At 39.3% G+C, this 19,952-nt stretch overlaps 1 protein-coding gene across 5 annotated transcripts in view; it reads left to right on the plus strand.

Moving 5' to 3' along the window:
* The window catches only part of NEK6 (NIMA related kinase 6), a 103,150-nt gene that overhangs the window by 26,939 nt on the left and 56,259 nt on the right, over positions 1-19,952 (plus strand). For 4 of the 5 annotated variants that reach the window (XM_074973436.1, XM_074973435.1, XM_074973432.1 and 1 more), the window contains exons 2-3: positions 2,789-2,860; positions 12,671-12,792. In XM_074973436.1, the coding sequence (XP_074829537.1) occupies positions 12,700-12,792 (93 nt within the window). In that variant the 5' untranslated portion in view covers positions 2,789-2,860; positions 12,671-12,699. Of the gene's footprint in view, positions 1-2,788; positions 2,861-5,787; positions 5,926-12,670; positions 12,793-19,952 lie in introns of those variants that run through there. The other variant, XM_074973434.1, reaches the window with a different exon arrangement.

Here is a 19,952-nt window from a genome sequence, read left to right on the forward strand (position 1 = left end):
GTGTTGTTTTAAGCAGGTTACAGAGATTCTTGAAGACAAACCTCTTGCTTGCAGCTGAGAACTCCAGATATTCCTTTCACAGACCTGACACCTTCTAGCCTGAGTCCAGTCCTTTCTTCCCCGGATCAGTCTTAGGTGTTTTCAGCAGTCATCTTGGGCAGGGATTCAGCGAAGAACTGACCAAGATTAACTCACTTCCCTGCCTTAAATAGGATTTACATATGGCGGGAATCCTTTGTTTTCCAGTTTAGTCCCCAGCCCCATTAGTGGAAAAATACTAGTAGGTCAAGATGGAGTCCAATACCAGGTGATATGATCACATGGCCCTGCAGTGTCAAAGTAGCATCCCAGGAAGCTTCTCAGGAAGATGGGAGATTAGCAACTTCAAAGTCCTGTTGTTCTCCATAATGGCCCATTGACTAACCAGCCAGACTGACTGCATTCTGCCTGGTGGGCGTTTCCCAGGTGCAAACACTTTTGTAATTGATACATAGTCCATATTCCTAACTTCAGATACAGAAATGATGCATGCATACAAATAGGATAATCAGATTCAGTAAATCATAACCTTTCCAGTGATACCCCACATGGCTCATCTTGCATAGAACACATCTTAGTTATGCTGTATTCATATCATAACAATATCTTGATTGCTTATTTTGTTACACTAGCTATTTTCATCCAAATATAGTTCTTTTCCCCATTTGGCCCCCCCAGGAATTGAGGGTGGGGAAGAAACCTAGAGGAATATAGTAAACTGGAGAAAGTACATATGTGGGTGTATAGTCTATACACACTATTAATTAATATATTTTGCATTGCTATACTACCTTCTATTTGTTGATCTCAAACCATATGGCAGATGCAAAAGGCCACTTGGCATGTCTGTAAGGCAGGGCACTACTACCCTCATTTTACAGATGGGAATACTGAGCCTCGTAATGGCCTTGTGGAAGTCACTTAGCTTCTGGGCTTCATTTTTCCCATCACCTCCAGTATAAGATGTTGTAACAGTGCAAAGCCCTACTATTTGTTTGTAGCAATGCAAAGGAAAGCAGTAATCTGTTTGGCTCATTTTGTCCTTATAGGAGCATCCACCTCAATGGCCCTAATGGATTAACAAAAGGCTTGTTATGCAGGGCCAGATGAGGACAATTTCTTTCTGTGGGACAGGGGGGCACTACTACTCTGTGTAGTGTAATCCTTTCTTTTGTCTCCTACCTATTAGATCAGCTAACAATAGTTCATCTGTGGACATTTGGGTTTGCTGACACTCAGTACCATTGCGGGCAGCAAAAAGGACTGAGTGCCAGTCATATGGAAAGCAGCTGGCTATGCCTGGTAATAAGATGGAGGTGTGCTGGCTCAGGAAACAGGCACGTGCTAGGCACAACTACTGCTGCTTCACTATTTCCTTGGGAGGTTTTCGGCACTAGTCATACTGTGTATTCATCTGGGAGAGGATAATTTGGCCTCTAGTTGAGTTTTAGGCATCCAAAGGCACATGCTAATACCTGATTAAGCTGGCTGCAGCTGTTGCCAAGGCTGGTTTGGAGAGGAGCTGCACCTTGGGGATTAGGTGCATAAGAATCTGAACGCTGATGAGGTTCTGTTCCTTAATGTACATCTTGTAACTAATGATCTTGGGCTCCAGTACCAAGAACCCTGGGCTCTTCCGCCCTATGAAAGGCACCTGTCAGATACCTGCAGGGGATCGTGGAAGCTTGGTTTTGGCTGAGTGGAATATTTGAGTCAAAGGAGAAGAGCAAGAGGCAGGTCTGTTTGGGAGATATAGTCCTGTGGAGGAGTTCCCATGAGAATGTGAGCTTGTTGCACTTGTGGGCCCCTTCAGGTTAGGGGGTTCATTTAACTTTATATGAGGAGAGGTGGTGAATTGGGATCTTGATTGACAGGTTACTTTGACTTGGGCAGATGGTACTGGAGCTGCCTGAAGACAGAGTTTCAGGAATAGTGTTTCTGCACAAGATATAAGTCAGGGCAGAATTTGGTTCTAGATCTATGCTCTTCTAGCTATAAAAACTTTGGGTTTGTGTGGTTACAGTTCTTTATGATCTTATGCTGATGATTTTTAATTACGTTATTGATTTTACTTTGTTCATTTCACAGGTGTAGGTAAAGATGAAGCTGAGGTAGCAGATAAATTCATTTATTTCCAATCTAAGTCAAAGCCTGTTTTACTTGTTTGTGCTTGTGTACCTTGTTTCTGGCTTTGTAAAAATTGCGTTTTGCATGTGAATAGTGCTACAATATATAAATGAATATGTTGTAGTAGTAATAACTGTTCTTCAGAATGATGACAGTGGGTGCTAGGGTGTTTAGAGACTAGGACAGCCGTTATTTTCATAATTGCTTGATAGGGGAATTTCCTTTGTGGGTGAGTGTTTGGAGTGTGCTTCCCTTTCATGTCATGCCACTCCTTCAAATACAGGGACAAATATTAGACAAACCTATTCTAGTATGTGGGCTGAGAGAGGACCAGATTCCACATCATTTGAGGTTTGGGTGGATCGCTGTATTTGGGATGTATTCCTAAAGTGGTGTTGACATATATGTGCGTGCACACATCAAAAGACGGCGAGTTGGAAGTTTGGTATCCTATACATTTTCAGAGTGCTGTCTTCCTAGCCTTTGAGTTTATAACTTCAGATCTGTTGGTGGAAGGAAGGCAGCATTCTGCTGTGTTAATTGTTCTTTTCTGAAAATGTTTTGTTTTTAAGTTGGGTTCAGCTCTAATTAACCATGTTTTATTTCCTTCCTTTGTTTCCAGTAAACTGTTTTCCCTACTGGTTTGGGTACAGGCAAACAATCCTGCGCCAGTAACTCCACTGCGGATATTTAGGTAAGCAGCATATTCAGTCATACAAGACCTGCCAGTTTTTGTGTGGTTATATGATGTCCTGATGACTGTCTTCTTTACGAAACTAAGTGCTTAACTGAGACAGTGTTGCTTCATTTATTTATAATGTGCAGCTAAGTGCCAGCATTTTAATAACTGAAGCATATCACTGGCTTCTTTGTTCATATGAGTTCTCCTCTTTATTTTCAGTAAAAGAAGTTTGTTCCTTGATTTTGTAGATTTGGTGGGGATGCAGAGAGAGTGTCCCACTTACCAGCCTGTGTCCATTCTTGTGACATACTGAAGATTGCATATAAACAGCACAGCCAGTTTTGCTAATGTTGCTTAATCGTAATTTGCAAGTTTTCTTCTTGTGTGCAAAAGAGGCTAGGTGGTTCTCAAACTTTTGTACTGGTGACCCCTTTCACATAGCAAGCCTGTGAGTGTAACCCCACCCTTATAAATTAAAAACACTTTTTAATATATTTAACACCATTATAAATGCTGGAGGCAAAGCAGGGTTTAGGGTGGAGGCTGACAGCTCGCGACCCCCCATGTAATAACTTCACAACCCCTCTGAGGGGTCCTGACCCCCAGTCTGAGAACCCCTGGGCTAGGTTATACTGCTTTCATAAAATCTTACATGCCATAAACCTGTGGAACTTGCTGCTACAAGATATTGCTAAGACAAATGATTGTGAATTTCAAAACTGATTAGACATTTATGCAAATTGGACAAGCACCTGCGATTACACTAGTCTCTGACAAAATTATAAATGCCAGTTGTGTTTCAGGCCATATGGGACCACTGGTTGAGGTAAAGAAGAAGCGTCTCTTTGTGGCATAGTATTATACCATTCGTTTAGCACAGGGTTACTTTCTTTCCTCTGACGCTTCTTGCATTGGCCACTGACTGAGGCACTGGCATGGATGGGTCATTTGGTCTATTCTGGCATGGCAGGAGGAGGAATACCTGACTGAACTGGCCACTTATTCTTTTCCTGTATGATCATTCTTGTGTTTCTGAACCCTTCAAAAGAGCATCCCTATCATTTTTCACTTATAGGTAAAGTGCCAGCGCTAACTGAAGACATTTTATGCTTTAATGTTGTGTGAAACTGACCACAATTGGTATGCGGTATTGCTGGGTTCATTAGATTGGTTGGTCGGTCATCAGCATCATTCAGAACTTACGTGGTCACTTAGAATTTACCCCAAATACTGCAAGACTCATAGCATGCCGTTAATAATTTTTACCCAGAATTCTCCAAGTGCCATGCTTGAAAAAGCAGTGATGAAAGCTTTCCTCCCTACATTTCCCTTTCTAGAAGCTGAGAAGATTAATATTCACTCTCAGTTACTCTGTGCTGCTTATAGGGAATGGAACCCCAACAATGACCATTCATACCTCACAGTAAAAAGGAACCATATGTCCAAACAGGAATTCTCAGAATAAATAATTGTCCAGAAGCAAAAATATTAATTTAAAATTTGATTAAAAAAAATTAAAGATTGAGAGCCTGATTTCAACAACTGGCTAACACTGACTACAAAGGATCCCATGAATGACATGCATAATTTTGGAGAATGACTCAGCCTCTACATATATTGATTTTTGTGGCATATGACCTACTTGGATCTTGTGCATTTGAAATATTTAATGTGAGCATTTGTAGTAGCCTCAAACAGAAATTCAGCATTGGTTACTTTTTGTAACTTACTCTTCTCAGAGGTGATTGTGATAACTTCCCTTTTTCGTCCAGTATGGGGAATGTGTGGCACACCTCTGTGCTATTTTAAAAATATATCTGTTTACACTTCCCCAGCTGCAAGGCCCAAACAAGACAGTCTGAGCTTCCTAAGTACCTTGGAAGTAACAATGAGAGAGAGCCCATCTCTTGAGTAATGAAAGTGCAGGGCTAGGGCAAAGCAGAGTCGAACACTGCCAGGGTAGGGAGAGCTCGTTCCAAGGCCTCTTGACTTGTTTCCTACTGTTGTCTTTGGCTGTTAAACAGATGAAGAATTCTTCAAATATTCTTCTGGAATTATGTTTTAATTACCAAATGGGAAAAGGAAGTGAGAAGGAGTCTGATTAAATGTTTTTGAGTTCTGGTCTTTTATTAATGTTCTCTGCTGTTGATTTTGTGTACCTTTCGTATTTTGCTTAACCAGGACTTGACTAAATTTTTTCTGTCTGATTTCTTTGATGCTGTATTGTGCCAGTGATAATGTATTGAAAGTTGGCTGGAAAGCATTAGGTAAAATGAGTTTGTTGATCTCTGTCTAGTTGTCAGTGGAATCACATCTTCAAACTCACCATCACAGCGCACTAATTTTTGTAGTCTTGTCGTGTGTCTCAAGAGAGGACAAGGTCTGAATAGGCCATGGAGATGAAATGTTCCTCTTGCCCCTGGATATAGTTCCTGCAAGTTAGAATTGAGGCACACTCTTGGAATTTACAAATCTTGAGGAAGCTTGAATTGCTGTTGCAAAGCTGTGGATAGATAAACAGAAAATTTTTAGTTTTCAGGTCTGTTAATCTAGTGTACATTTCTTTTGTGGTTCAGTTAGAAACTGCTGTACAGCTATGAATACAGGAGCTAGAGCTGGAACAGTTTTCTGGGTTATTTATCTTTGCAGGGATTAATTTAAAAAACACTCATTTTGGCAGGAGCACATTTGCTATGGAAATGTAAAATATACCTTTAAGTTTTCACATTTTGGATGTCAGTGACTTAAGTATCCCTTTTAAGAAAGCTACATAAAATACATGATTGAAGATGGAGTGCATGCTCCATAAAATCAACATAATTATTCCTTCAGATTGAGTTTAGCCATATTTCAGAATGCGCTGCATCTACTGCGTGGGAATGGTGGCTATATTTTTTATGTATTGTGGAAAAAGCATCAGAGTATGTATACACTGCAGTTGAAGGTGTGATTTGCAGCTCCGGTAGGCCCACTTGTACTCGCTTTAATCTGGCTAGCATGCTAAAAATAGCAATGAAGACGAGGCAGCAGGAGCTTCAGCATGGGCTAACAACATGACTATGTACCCAGAGAATCAGGTAGGCATGTGTGTCTGGCATTGAAACCCATGCCACTGTGTTTTTACTGTGATTTTTAGTGTGCCAGCTAAATTAAAGCTAGTGAGAGTATGCCTATCTGAGCTGAGATCATTCGACTGCAGTGTAGATTTACCTTCCATCTGACAAGTGTTTCCTTATTGTTAACAAACTGGGTAGCAATATTGGATCCAAGATCTAGCAGAATTCTGTTACCCAGTGAAGGTCTTGGATTTCTTGTAACTTAATTACCTTTCTTTGACCAATTTCTTTGGGTACAGATGGTGCCAAAATCCTCTCGATCGTTTACTTCCAACCTCAGTGGAACTTTACCTTTTAAAATTCAACATCTTAAAAAGAGAAGAGTCATTAAAGTATTACACTGTGTTGATTAGCAGTGATGTACTGACACCTTTGTGGCTCTGGCGGTATAAAATGGATAAAATCAGTTGAAGATTCTTACAGTGCAGCCTGCATTTATTTCCTGTTTAATATAGGAAGAGTGCTGCTTGCAGACAACAACATGTACCTGCATGCAGCATCCCATCCTGATTTGTACAGCCAAAATATAAGGTGCAAGACTGTAATAGCCCATGGACTTGAGCAATTCTGAAAAGAACAGTTAAGACCGAGAGGCACAATTTTGAAGTGCTCCCTTACATTCAGTCCTGGAAAATCATTATCCTAGTGATGTTTAAGGTTTTGTGGTAGTTACCTCTTAGGAGTTGGTGGGATAGTCTGCCCCATGTTGTGAATGTAACATAGCCCGAATAGTTCCAGGTTTAAATAACAAAGGTTTACAAATATATTAATTATGTAAACGAAGTTAGAATGACTGAGGTATCAATTGGTAATTCAGTCTTCAATATACTCTTTAGTTACAAATTAGACTTTACACACGTAGCTTTCTTTAATCCATAAATTTCACCTTACAGAGATCGGGCAGGGAAACTTTAGCCCAGAATGTGAGTGTTTCAAACAATCTTTTCTACTTGTTTGTTAGAAAAGTATAAGCATCTGAAAATAGGGTTGGGAAGATGGGAGATTGTAAACAGTTTTGCAGCTTTTAGCTATAGTAGGCATTCCCAGTGTCCTCTACTGCATTGTATTCATGTTTAAAAGTGCAACTGGAATACTGGCTTTAGTTACCTTTTTGCCTATTTTTATTTAAAGTGTCATAAAACTTGAAAAATATGCAACAGTTTATTGTAGAGTTACAATTCAGGAGCCTTTGCTGACATTAAAAAGTGCTTCTCCATTGTTATCAGCAATCTGAAGACCCTCTATCGGTCCTCTTGCGGAGGATAAATTTACCAGTCTACCTATAGTGTGAGTGTGTGCCAATAAGAGCCTGGAATAGCAGAACTGCCAGTTTCAAGCAGGACACTCTGTCCCTTAGGTGTCAGCGGGGATCAGAGCTGGTGTCATGTGAGCTGAGCCATATCTCTTTTCAAAACTGATTTTATTCTTACTCCTTTATTTGCTTGCAGCTACAGTACTTTAAGCAAACACTGGCCAAACCCTAATACGCGTCCTAATAAACTCTTCTGCATGCTTGTGGTAGCTATGCTATTCTGAGCTGTTAATTACTTTCCCATTGTCTAATCTCTCCTTGTAAGTGAACATACCTTGTGTTTCCTACAGAGTTATGGTTCTCTTAGTGCCTGAGTTTCATGTGATCTGCTGACTGGCTTGGCTTCTCAGTTTTACAAATAACTGGATATCTTTTTGGAGTTCATTCTGTCCCTAAGGCAGGCTATGGTAGATGTGATACAAGATCAATGTTAGACTATAGATATGAATCAGTGTTCGAGTATGGCAGCTGGGACCTGATATTTTAATGCATTCCAGTATCTTCAGTTTTTAAGTGTGAAACTTAATTGTCTTGGGTGGTAAGAAGCAAAAAGGGAATCTGTCAGTAATCTGTCAGTAAGCCCGTATCAGTATGTTCTCTGTGCATGTAGGATTTTTTATTATGCTTTCTTTTTAAATAAGAAACCTTTATAAATCCTAGTTATTTTAGGTCCAATGTTTTTAGAGAATTATAAATTTGACGGCTCTGACAACAACACATAACGCACAAACTACTTGCGGGTGTGTCTCAGAGAGATTCCATATGTCTAGTGGATAAAGCACTGGACCAGGATTCAGGAGATCTGGGTTCCCAGTTTGACCAGTGGCCTGTTGGGTGTCCTTGGGCAAGTCACCTTTCCCTCTCTGTCCTTGATTTCCCCATCTGTAAATGGGAATGACACCTTTATAAAGGGCTTTGAGATCTACTGATGAAAAGTGCTATATAAGAGATGGGTATTATTATTAAAGGGGCTTTTTTTTTTTTTCTTTTTTTTTTACAAACAAACAAACCAACCCACCATGATCTTCCTTATCTGTGTTACTAATAAACTTACAGATTATTAAAAGTGAAAGAATGTTAACATCTAATGTTACTTTTTCTTACTCATGCTGATTCTTTGTACTCCTCTCCCCATGGACAATGAAAACAAACTGAAGTTCATATTATGGGTTTTTAAATGCTTTTATATTTAGACCAACCCAGAAGTGTTCAGCACTTTGTTTTTGGCAGGTATTATAGGGCTCTTGCAATTCTTCAGTAGTGGGAATGTTGTTGATGAATGTTTGTTGCTTTTATAGCTTTCCTGGTTGGTAGATCAATATAACAGAATCCTTGATGTTTTCCTCATAGAAGTCCCAACCTCTTTTCATAATCAAATGGCCAGCACTGGAAAAACAGAAAGAATGGCATCAGGTCTCAGAATGAATCTGTAGCTTGTTCTGCTGCAACATGGAAAACTCAAAATTTGCTCCTGTGATTTGTATGGCTAATGAGGGGAAGTAGCACGATGTAGTCTCTGAGGGACGGGGGAATAACCTAAAACTTTGCCGTTCACATGATGTGTGCTGGTTCGGAGCATTGGCACTGGAAGCTTTTTAAAGCATTTGTTTAATTCTCAATTTTATATTTCTAAAAAGACAGTGGATGTTTTTAAAATGTCACCATACATCCATGCATTATGGTAGGTTGTGTTATACCCAGCCAGCAAAATTCTGTCTGCTCTTAAGGCTCTTTAACGAATAGTACTGATAGAACAAAATACAACCTCCAATGCAAAAATTCTTCTGATGACTTGAGCTGTGATGATCCTCCTCTTTTTCCAACTGTTGTAGTTTAAAGTAAAAGGAAGTCAGTGCCCAGATGCCCTTGGTGCATTATTAATACATAGCAAAGTTCCCTGTCTCGCTCAGTGCTTGCCAAGACTGCTGGAACAAAGGTTTCTGACAAAAATTCATTTTGGACACTAAATCTTATCTTGTCACAGTTGTTATACTCTTGGAAGAGTTATCAGACCAGCCACAAAGAGGTGACCCAATACTGGCACAGTACCTGAAACACAGATGGATGAATAACTAGGCATGTTATTTTACTAGCCAAAAACACTCTGTTCAAAGTCATCTTGCATTTCCTGGGTCATTTAGTATTTAATGTGTAAATTCTGAATAAATAGTTTGAAGAGAAGCCTTGCTTTCAGGGCCAGAATCTGATACATCTACTCATATCGAGTAGTACTTTAATCCACACGTACTTCTATTAACTATTCATGGGATTTTTTCATTTTGAATAAAGGTATCGGGATCTGGTTCACAGTCATTCTCTGCCTCTAGTCATTCTGATTATCTTGAATCTGTAAATATGATTCATTGTGACAAGATACATTTCACTGCTCCTCCTAGAAGGGCTATGTTGTATACTCATTTTTGTGCTTAAACAAAGATAACGTGGATCAGTTATTCCTTTGCTTAAAGATATTTAATTTCCTTCAGCCCTTATGTCATTTACTAAGACATTATGCAAGCTATTTTCATGCTGAATGTGACATTGTATGGAAATACCATACCACATCAGTTACCTTTGATGGGAACTTGTGGCAATAAAGATTAGGAAGTAAAAGAGGAGTTATGCCTGTGGCTCCTGTTTACATTGGATCTAGATGGTGCTTTCATATATACTGGAGATCCATTTGGAAGGAAGGTAGGAATAAGGATTACTGTACCCAACTAAGGGAGCAAACTGCTTTACACTGTTCAGCCAACAGGGGAATTGCACTTTTCCAGACAGGGTTGCTTTGATCTGACTTTGTGTTCTCAAAAAGTTATTGCACAAAGATTGGATTCCCAGCAGCTTACTTGTAAATTTGGCTGATCTATAACATTCTCAGTGCCCTTTCATTCATGTCTTTTTTTTTTTTTTTTTTAGTCTTTTCCTTCCCAACACCCACAAACTTTTACTTAGTCTTATTTGAAGTTGTAGAGGTATAAAAGTAATCCAGTCATACTTGAAACCACTTGATAATCCCCCACCCTTCTCTACAGATTTAAGATAAACCCAGATGTGATGCTTGAGGTGCAGGAATCTGAGTTGTGGTGTGGGTACTGGATTTCACTACTCCTTTCAGCAACCACATTACTGGCAACTTAAATGCAAGTTAGATTTCGTTTTGTGTTTTGACTCGGCACTTCATGTTTATAACGACAATACATTTTCAGTGCTAAAAAATGGGACACAATTTGTGTGGGATGAAGGGAAATTTTAGATAGAAAATGAGGAATAAGTGACAGTACGAATGAAATAAGAGATTGCAGGTTATTGGCTGCTGATAGAATACGTTATCAGAAACTGGTCTGTTGGCAGTTGTTGTACACTCTTTCCCTCCTCCCGCCCCTTCAGTTCTGTAACTTCTGTAGGAGCCTCTATTGGGATGCTGTCTCTCTAGTAATTGCTGTAAGGGAAAAATGGAACAAATTTATCTGCAGTACTGTTCTTTTTTTCCTCTTTGTTCCTAGGTCAGTGTGTTGGTATCACTGTATTCTAACAGGTCTTCCACCTATTGCTTTCTCCAACACACCAACTTGTATGAAAAGACAATTTTGGGGGGTGGTTGAATCTTAACTTTTCAGTTGACCCTAGGTCACGGTGTAATGTCAGCTTTGGCATTTTGAGCTACTAACAGAGGATGATCCTGAAATCCTCCCTCAACCTATATAATGTCTTAAATGATGCCCGCCCTGCAAACGGTATTGTTGGGGATGTAGAGTGCAGAGCTATAAGTCTGCATGCATAACCATCACTGATGTTTTTACTATTTTAAATGGCTTACAAAGTACAGGTTTTGTTTACGAAGTGTGATTATAAGTTAGGCATGGTCTAACTGTTGAGGATTTGGATTTTATTGTTCCAAAACCTCCTCTAATTATTCCTCAGTCTGGGACAGTTCCTCAGATCTGTCACCTAAAAAGAATAGCTCAGGATTGGGAATCTCCCTCATATCCTCAGCCGTGAAGACCGATGCAAAGAAGGTCTTCATTTTCGGCTCCATCAAATTCTTTTTCCTTTAGATCAAAAAGACAGCCCTTCTCCTTAATGAAGCTACTTGGAGCACACATACCTGTGGATTTTTTTTCCCTTTTAAACTTTCCTCCTCTCCATTCAGAAAATCCCTGACCTTGCAGCCTGTCTTCTGTGCTTTTGGTTTGAGATTAACCCAAAGACTTGCACTTGTCATGCTGCCAAAGATAAATTAAAATAAATAAAAACAGGTAGTTGGCTTTGGGATGCTTTGGAAGAGGAACTGTCTGGTCAGGAAATGGGAAGTATGGCTCAGAAAAACACATGGGGTCCATTATTGCATCACTCTACATCTGCTAACCCTTGTTAAGTGCATCTGGACGTTTGTACAGGCCATCATCAGGGTAATACGTACCTCCAGAAAGAAATAAAAGCACTTTAGATGGGGGATTTCACTTTTTTGTTTTATATAGATTCCACTGAATAGATATGGGTGGGATGGAGGACACCAACAAACCTATGCGGGTTCTGAACGTCGAAAGATGTCAAAATACAGGCTCATTGGAGAACATTATTGGCTCACAGTCAGTTTAATTCTGTATTTTTAAATTGGCAGAAGTGCACAATGTGTTTACAATTGATATGCCATCTGATTTAAAGAGTTACTAGGGATGAGAGAGACCTATTGGATCTGTAATTCCTCCCAGTGCAAGATAGTGTGCCAGGCAGAGTAGTTAGATATATGAAGTACTTCCTTGAAGAAACAGTTTTCTTTTACTCTCTCTTATTAATTTTTTTTTTAGTTCCTTTCTTTTATCAGTGAAAAAAGTGTTGACCTTTCTTATATTATTCTTACCTGTGTATATAATTACATTTAGGTCATGTAGCTTTATTGGTGGCAGTGCCAGCTATTGCTGCAATATTAATTTATATTTAAACTGGTGAAAGCAAGGTCTTTTATGGGTAACATAAAGAGAGAACATACAGCCATTAGCTGTTTTTGATATTCTGCTCAGTTTGAAAGCTTTCATGGAAATCAATGATGCTTATGATAAGAGGCTTCCTCCCTTGCTATTGTCTGTGGAGAGTCAGAATTTGCTTGACTCACTGCTTTCTGCATACACAAGCTGGAAGGACTCTGAGTAGTGTATTTGTGACATGCTTAGACTCTGGAGGCTATGGTGGAAGGTGAAGTATTCTTCTTCAATAGTTCTGTGCACTGGAACCTCCACTGGAGTGAAGGAGAGGAAAAGACTATCCTCTTTCTCTGTTTATGTACAAATACATCCACATACTCGGACAGACTCGTGTTGCAAATTCTTTCCACTTTCAATGTGTTGGATTGGTAACAGTGACATGGCTTTTTTTTTTTTTGTATTTCAACAGAATTCTAGGGCAAAGATTGGCATGTTACCATGGAAGGACAACATAACCATCCACATCATCTAGGGGACCAGAACAACCCTCTCTGCAAAGTGCCAGGGCAGGAATATCAGCATGATCCTCAAGTAAGCACATTTCTCTCTTTAATCCCCTTAAAGACCCCATTGAGTCCTTTTTTATAACTCTTTTTTAAATGTTAAGATTATTATAGTCTTTAAGATATATAAATTTTTGGGCCTAAAGAGCTTGACAGTGTTGTTTCAAACCCATTTTTGATGATCACAGGAGGAATGGGAAACATTTTCAGTGTTGCCTATAGCAGGTGTTTTGAAATTGGCTTATAAAAAGCTTATATTGGTACAATGCTGACTTTCTGTGCTGCTGTGATCCTTTAAAGGAAGGCCAAAGAAAAGAAGTTGTTTGAATTTTAATGATAAATATATTCTTTATTCATTGACTTGAATATTTTAGTGATAATTACCAAATACAAGAAACAGGTCAGTCCAGATTAAATTGTATGATCTCTTTCTGTCTTCTGAGCCTCTGGGAGCATCGTTCCTTGATATTTTTTCTCAGCACAAACATATTTCCCTGTACGATGATCTCCCTCTTGTAACTGGCAGTCCACAAAAGGGGTAGGGGATAAAGATATCATTAGGTCTTATTTCCAGACTAACTGCAGATTTTCAGTTTAACCAAGAGATTATTTTTGTTGGTATGGCTTGGGGCTATGTCCCTCCTTGGAGGGTGTTTAAGGCTGCAGATATTATCAGAACTGTTAGGTTTTACCTGCGCAGTGCCTAGTGCAGTTAACAAAAAGCCTTAAAGGTAGAGAAGAATGCTGGAAGTCTTGCTGGGAAGTGAGAATGTTAATTTGCCACATTAAGTATTGGATCCAGTGGTGTTTTGAGGTTCTTTGGACAGGAATGATTCATTAGGAAAGCTGTAGCAAAACATAGGTACAAGATTCCAAAAACAGTGGGTTATCTGCTTATACAGTACAACAGTGAATCTATTTTGTTTAGTGCTGCTCTGAAAATACATTGTATGGAGCACAGCCTCCTCTCCTAATGCAGCAATTTGTCATATTAAGTCATTTAATAATAATTGAATCCCCTTGATTAATCTCCTAGAATTAGCCAGTTGCATTTTGAGCAATTAGGGTTAATTACTGCCTCATTTGGCAGGGTATAGCCCCTGTAATTATTTCATGAACAAGATTAGGAAGTGTTCTTAAGCAGCAGATACATTCATGGCATTGTGGAACACATGTTAGAATTTGTAATGACATAGTTAAGTGTAATTAGTAGGTAATACTGTATGTTCTGCCTTTACCCTGATGCTGAGCAACCTCATTTTGCTGAATGGTCATTGTTCAGTGAAGATTTTCCCCTCTCCCATTAGTATCTAAATGATATCAGTGGAGGTGTCTGAGTACGTCAGCTGTTCCGAGGAAGATCCAGGTTGGAAATTGGGGGTGGAGAAAAGAGCTCTTGCATCTTTGCTCCTTTTTAAAAGCCCTGGTGCTGAATAAACCAGAGAAACACAGTGTTACAGAGAAGGTGAAATGTTAGTTTTAAAACTTAGTTTATTGTAAAAAGAAACATAATATAGTAACTTCCGAAGCAAAGATTATCACAACTTCCTTGTGTGTCATGATGATGATGGCTTGTTTATTGCAGTATATCTGATTTTTCATTTGGCATAAATGTAATTAGAGAACTTCTTAGTTTTGTGGTACCTCTTATGTGGAAGGATCCCAAATTACATAATTTCTGCACCATGAAATGCAGCGATCCTTGTCTCTGAGGGTGTTAGTAATGCTAGCATGCTGTGCCATAGTTTAAGGTGGGAGGGAGGGAAATGTTCGTTAAACATCTCATATGAAAAGTGTCACGCATGGGGCTTCAGTGTTTCTGCGGAGCAGGCAGTGTGTTGGCTTTTAAAGTCTCAGCAAAAAAAAAAGAGGTGGAGAGAGAGAGAATAAACCAAATGGAATGGTTTCTTTTCTTCAGTCAAGGTTGTGCCCTCAGCTGCAGATGGACTAGACCAGGAGTATACTCCTATCCCAAAGGCCTTTCCTAACGGTAGTTTTCACTCTGATTGAAAAATCCTTTTAGCACTATTCATCGTACAATTTCAAATGCTTCACAAAAGCGTTATCTCCATTTTACAGGTGGCAAAGTGGAGGCAATGGCTGACCTAATGTTGTATAACAAGTCAGTGGCAGAGCTGGAAATAGAATTCCAGGACCGCTGACTCCCCGTCCCCTTCTCCAACTATTAGACAACACTTCCATAATAAGACTGTGCTTTTATGCAGTGCCCTTCTACATCTAATGCTGCCGCTAAAGTGCTTCTGCACAGGTGGGGAAGGGTATTTGCTTTTCTTAATGCTGCGTGAGCTGCTAGTACCAGCATAGTTTTCCAGTTGTAGTCTGATCTTTGTATAGTTCACATTTTGGAGTATTTTTCCATTAAATAAAAATTTGGGGCTATAGTAGCTGTACTCTGGTGACTTGATATTTATTTTTTTATAAGTTGCAGATACAATAAAAAGGTATAGAACTTCAACTTTAAGGGAGATAAATTGACTACATGTCACAGTTTGTTTCAGACTTTCCCCCAAAGATTTGCAGTGCTAGTTTACAGCCATCCCTAGCTGCTCATCTGCAGTATTTATATTTAGTGTTTTAGTTAACCTTTTCCTTATGACTCACAATAGAACTTCATATTTAGAAGTTTTCTAATTAGAGTAAGTGAATATATAGCGATAAAACCGTATAAAATCACAAGCAAGGATATCAGCCCATGTTGTTATGTTCCTATGAAGTTTGTAAAAAGAAACAATGCTTTCCTGGTAATGTTCCTGACTGCAAGCTGGCAATCCGTGTAATACCCAGATTATTTGTTTGCTCTGGGTAGCAGAGGAGTAAAGATTATGCAAGGTATGTAAAATACAGTTCTAAAAATGTAGCTTTTTCATCATTTTTATTAACTGAAAATTGGTTTTATAAAAACAATAATGCAATCCAATGTCTGTTCTCTGACCCTTATTTTTATAGTTCTCAGATACTAGGATTGCTTGTGATAACTAATTTTGGTCACTACTGATTTAGATTGGATTCACGTAGCAGTGAAAGTCTCTGTCCCATTTATAATTCCCTGAGGCATCCAGCTTTTTATTCAGTTTCCCCTGCTGAATATTGGGTTTTGCCTACACATTCAAAGTTAGCATTTCTCTTTTCCTGTCAACTTTTCACTAGCTAGTACTAATTTTTCACTGGTAGAGAAGATAACATTTCAAACTGGAGCCAAGTTGTTCATCAGACTTTGAGTTGTAGCTAACAAATCAGATTCAGGATATCGGAGATTATCATACTTGTTTCTGAAGCTATGAAGTCCAAAAGCTGAGAGCATACAGTCATCAGCTGCAGTCATTACCATAATAGCTGTCTGATATTTGAACAGTAATTCACATTTACAAGCCCCGTATTTTCCTGTTCTAGTTGGTGGAGCTTAGAACCCCTGCATAAATCAATTTATTCTTCTAGTGTATTTTTGTAAATCCACACCAGAAAAAGAATTTCAATCTCAAAATGAACAAATTTTTTCAGTAAGATTTTATTTTATGGATATGGATGTACAGTTTGACAGATCATAAAGAGATTTGAATGATTGAGGATGCAAGTAAATCAGTCCTTTGAATACATATGCATTATACTGCATGTGCTCAGGCTTCCCCATGTACCAACACAGATGTTTTTCAAAGGTGAAATTAGTTTATGGTAAATGTCATTCAGATGAAGCATGCACTTTAAAAGCATGGAAGCAGTTGCCTTAAAATTAATGATGCATTGCAAATATCAGAAAAAAGCTTACATCCAGCGTAAAGATAATTAAAATTCAGGTCAGAAGTCTATGACTTAGTCAGGCTAAATTTTTTAATGAGATTTCAGAAAATTAATTGGACGAATGCTTTTTTGTTCTTTTATAAGAAATATTTAATTTCATGCTCCTACAGGGGAAAAATGTTTTTATTGGTAACTAAAGATTGTAATGGCTAACTTTTTAACTATTTGTTAACCAATTTTTAAGAATCTTTAGATAGGTCAGAAATATTTTGAGCCTTCTGTGACCTGATTGCCACTAGTTCAGACATATGGCAAGTGCTGACTTCCTTTCATGCCAGTCAGGCTGGAATAAAACAACTGAACTCTTATTTATTAACATGAGCTTTTATTTACACACCGGGCAATGATCACAGGATATTTCCATCCTCTAGCCACACCCAGACTCCAATTTCTCCATGCCTCTGAGAAGCAGTCACATAGACACAACTCCATGTCATATTATTATTGTGCTGAGATTTTGCTGTCTAGTCTTGCATCCTCCAGTGACCACATTGTCCCAGTCTCTGCCTGAAAATGCAGGTCAGCAGCAGCAATGGCTGCTTCTCAGCCAGCTCTCAAAGCATTATGCAGTAGTTCTCAGCAGTAAGGTTTTTAATAATAGTATGAATTTAATACTTGTAAAATGCATTGTCAGTCTCTCCAGAGACTGAAAAAGTCTATCCGCAGAACACTTCTCTCTCTCTCATGCCCCCAGCACACTCCTTCTTCAGATTCTGAAGTAAAACCTTAGGTGCCCATTTCAAAATTCTCCAAAAATTCTCCCCAAACCTTGTGGCTCTTTACTTCTGCATGGTGATAGCTGCTGTCCTTCAGGAAAGGTTGAACAATTTTAATACTGGATGGAAGACATTTAGTGCTGGATGGAAGCACTGAAAGACATCTACTGCACCTGTGCATTCTAAGATGTGTGTACACATGCATATACAGAAAGAAAACGTTATTTACCACCGTGCCTTCCACTTCGGTATTTGTTGCTATGACTTCCCCATCTCTGCAGTAGTTTGTTTGTGGAGAAAGGCACTGATGGCTTGATAAGGAATAAGATCCGTGTGTTGTACCCAGTGGTTGGGAAGTGTGGACCATACAGAAAAAAGAACATATTTGTAAGAGCCCAGAGGTGTGTCTCTGTTCTGTTTTGCACCCTGTCTTGTAGAGTAACTTAACCTAGCTGCTGAACATGAATGTATTCGAAAGTTGGCTTTTTCTTAGAGGAACTGAAGAGCCTTCTAAGTGTAGTTCCTTGTGTCAGTATAACAGAGCCTTCATCGCTGTACTCAAGCACTACTACAAAGGGGTAAATATATAAATCTATAAGTAGGAATCCATCTACCATCACCCTATCTGTCTGAACTGTTTTGCACTCTGACATGTATATAGGCTGAAATTCCTTAATAATTAAGGTTCATATCACTGCAGCTGATATAATTAGTCATCTTATTACGTATGTCTCTGAGGAGTTTCTCTCTTAGGTTGTTTAGAATGTAAAACCTCATTAATTCTCCTATTTGGCAGGAAATCCCATTGACCACCAATGTTTGGTGCTGAAAGATCTGGTTAACTTCTCCTTTACGCATGTGAGGAAGGTTGCTTTTTCCATACTGTTCTCCCCTGACTTTGAGATTTGTTGTTGTTGTGTCAGTGGAATGCATGCTGCAGAGACATTGCCCAGTCTGATTCTTGGAATGATCTCTGGCTTTCTCCTTAAAAATGAGTATCTGCTTTATTTGAATGAGGGTTATAGTTAAGCTTAATTTTTGTCTTGTTCTTTTACGGAACAGTAGAAAAAATGCTATTTTATTGTGTATCTTATTTTCCCCCAGTTTAGATCCAGTCCTACAGCTGCTCTGGAATTAAGATTGTTCAGATTATTGAATTTCTCTCACACTCTGAACATTCAAAAAATGACTAAATACAAAGCTGCCCTGTCAATGTGTGTCAAGCTCGCTCTGAAGGATCCACTACTAGGTTCTGTCTCATATTCCTTCAAACACTGGCACCTGCACTCAAACTGAAGCACTCTTGGAAATGTGGAAGGCCCCCTAGGTAGGATACATGTGTCTGATGGTGGTGGAAGGGTCAACTGAACTTACCTTTTAATTTTACAGAATTGTACATTTGCAACTCGATCCACTTGTAATCCATGACTTTTACTTCTGCAGTTCTGTCTGTTCTTTGACAGCTTGTTGAACAGTATTGTTGGGGTTTGAAAAGGACGTAGGAAAACATAGTTCCTCTTAAATAATGAAATTAGTGAAATATATTTGTATAAGCATCAGAATAGGAGAGAAATTTTCCTAGTTAGGTATTTACCAGCCAAGTCAAGTGTGTTTCTTTCCTTTATATCCATAGTCAGAAGAATTACACACACTTACAGAAGTCACTGTTAGCATTAGATATAAGAACAAATAGGAAGTGGTTAATTTTTAAATAGGAATATGGAAAAATATACTATACTAAATCAATGGGGAGTTCCTTGGTATGGTTTGATCTGACCTGAGCATGCTCTTTGGTTCATGCTGTAATCTAACATCCTCTCCTATTTTATATGAAAACTCCATTACTTTAATTAGGTCTGATAGGTTGTGATAGCAAATGCAAATCTAGGTCATTGCATATTGTGACAGGGTTGGGCCAGATGGCTATAGTAGAGTAATAGAAGGCAGATATATTAGCCACAGGCTAAGTAGGTCCCTTTTCCCTGGGTAAGGTAACAGGGAAGGTTCCAGAACAATCAGGAACCTTCTGGAGACAATTAAGACAGGCTGATTAGAACACCTGCAGCCAATCAAGAAGCTGCTAGAATCAATTAAGGCAGGCTAATCAGGGCACCTGGGTTTTAAAAAGGAGCTCACTTCAGTTTGTGGTGTGTGTGTGAGGAGCTGGGAGTAAGAGGCACTAGGAGCTGAGAGTGAGAACGTGGACTGTTGGAGGACTGAGGTGTACAAGCAGCATCAGACACCAGGAGGAAGGTCCTATGGTGAGGATAAAGAAGGGGTTGGGAGGAGGCCCTGGGGAAGTCGCCCAGGGAGTTGTAGCTGTCGCACAGCTGTTCCAGGAGGCACTCTAGACAGCTGCATTCCACAGGGCCCTGGGCTGGAACCCGGAGTAGAGGGTGGGCCCGGGTTCCCCCCAAATCCTCCCAACTCCTGGTCAGACACAGGAGTCGTCGACCTGGACTGTGAATGCAGAAAAATGGCCAAGCTGAGGGCTGCCGTGAAGCTCCAAGGCGACCAAATCTGCCAGTAAGCGCAAGACCCACCAAGGTAGAGCAGGAACTTTTGTCACAATATGTAAATGTGCAGCTGTAGTTTTGGAGAATGCCAGAACATATCAGCTGAGGTGTCTAGTCATCACCCAGTGTTAACTCCAGAA

This window comes from Natator depressus, chromosome 16 (genome assembly GCF_965152275.1).
Source record: "Natator depressus isolate rNatDep1 chromosome 16, rNatDep2.hap1, whole genome shotgun sequence".
In the NCBI taxonomy this organism is placed as follows: Eukaryota; Metazoa; Chordata; order Testudines; family Cheloniidae; genus Natator; species Natator depressus.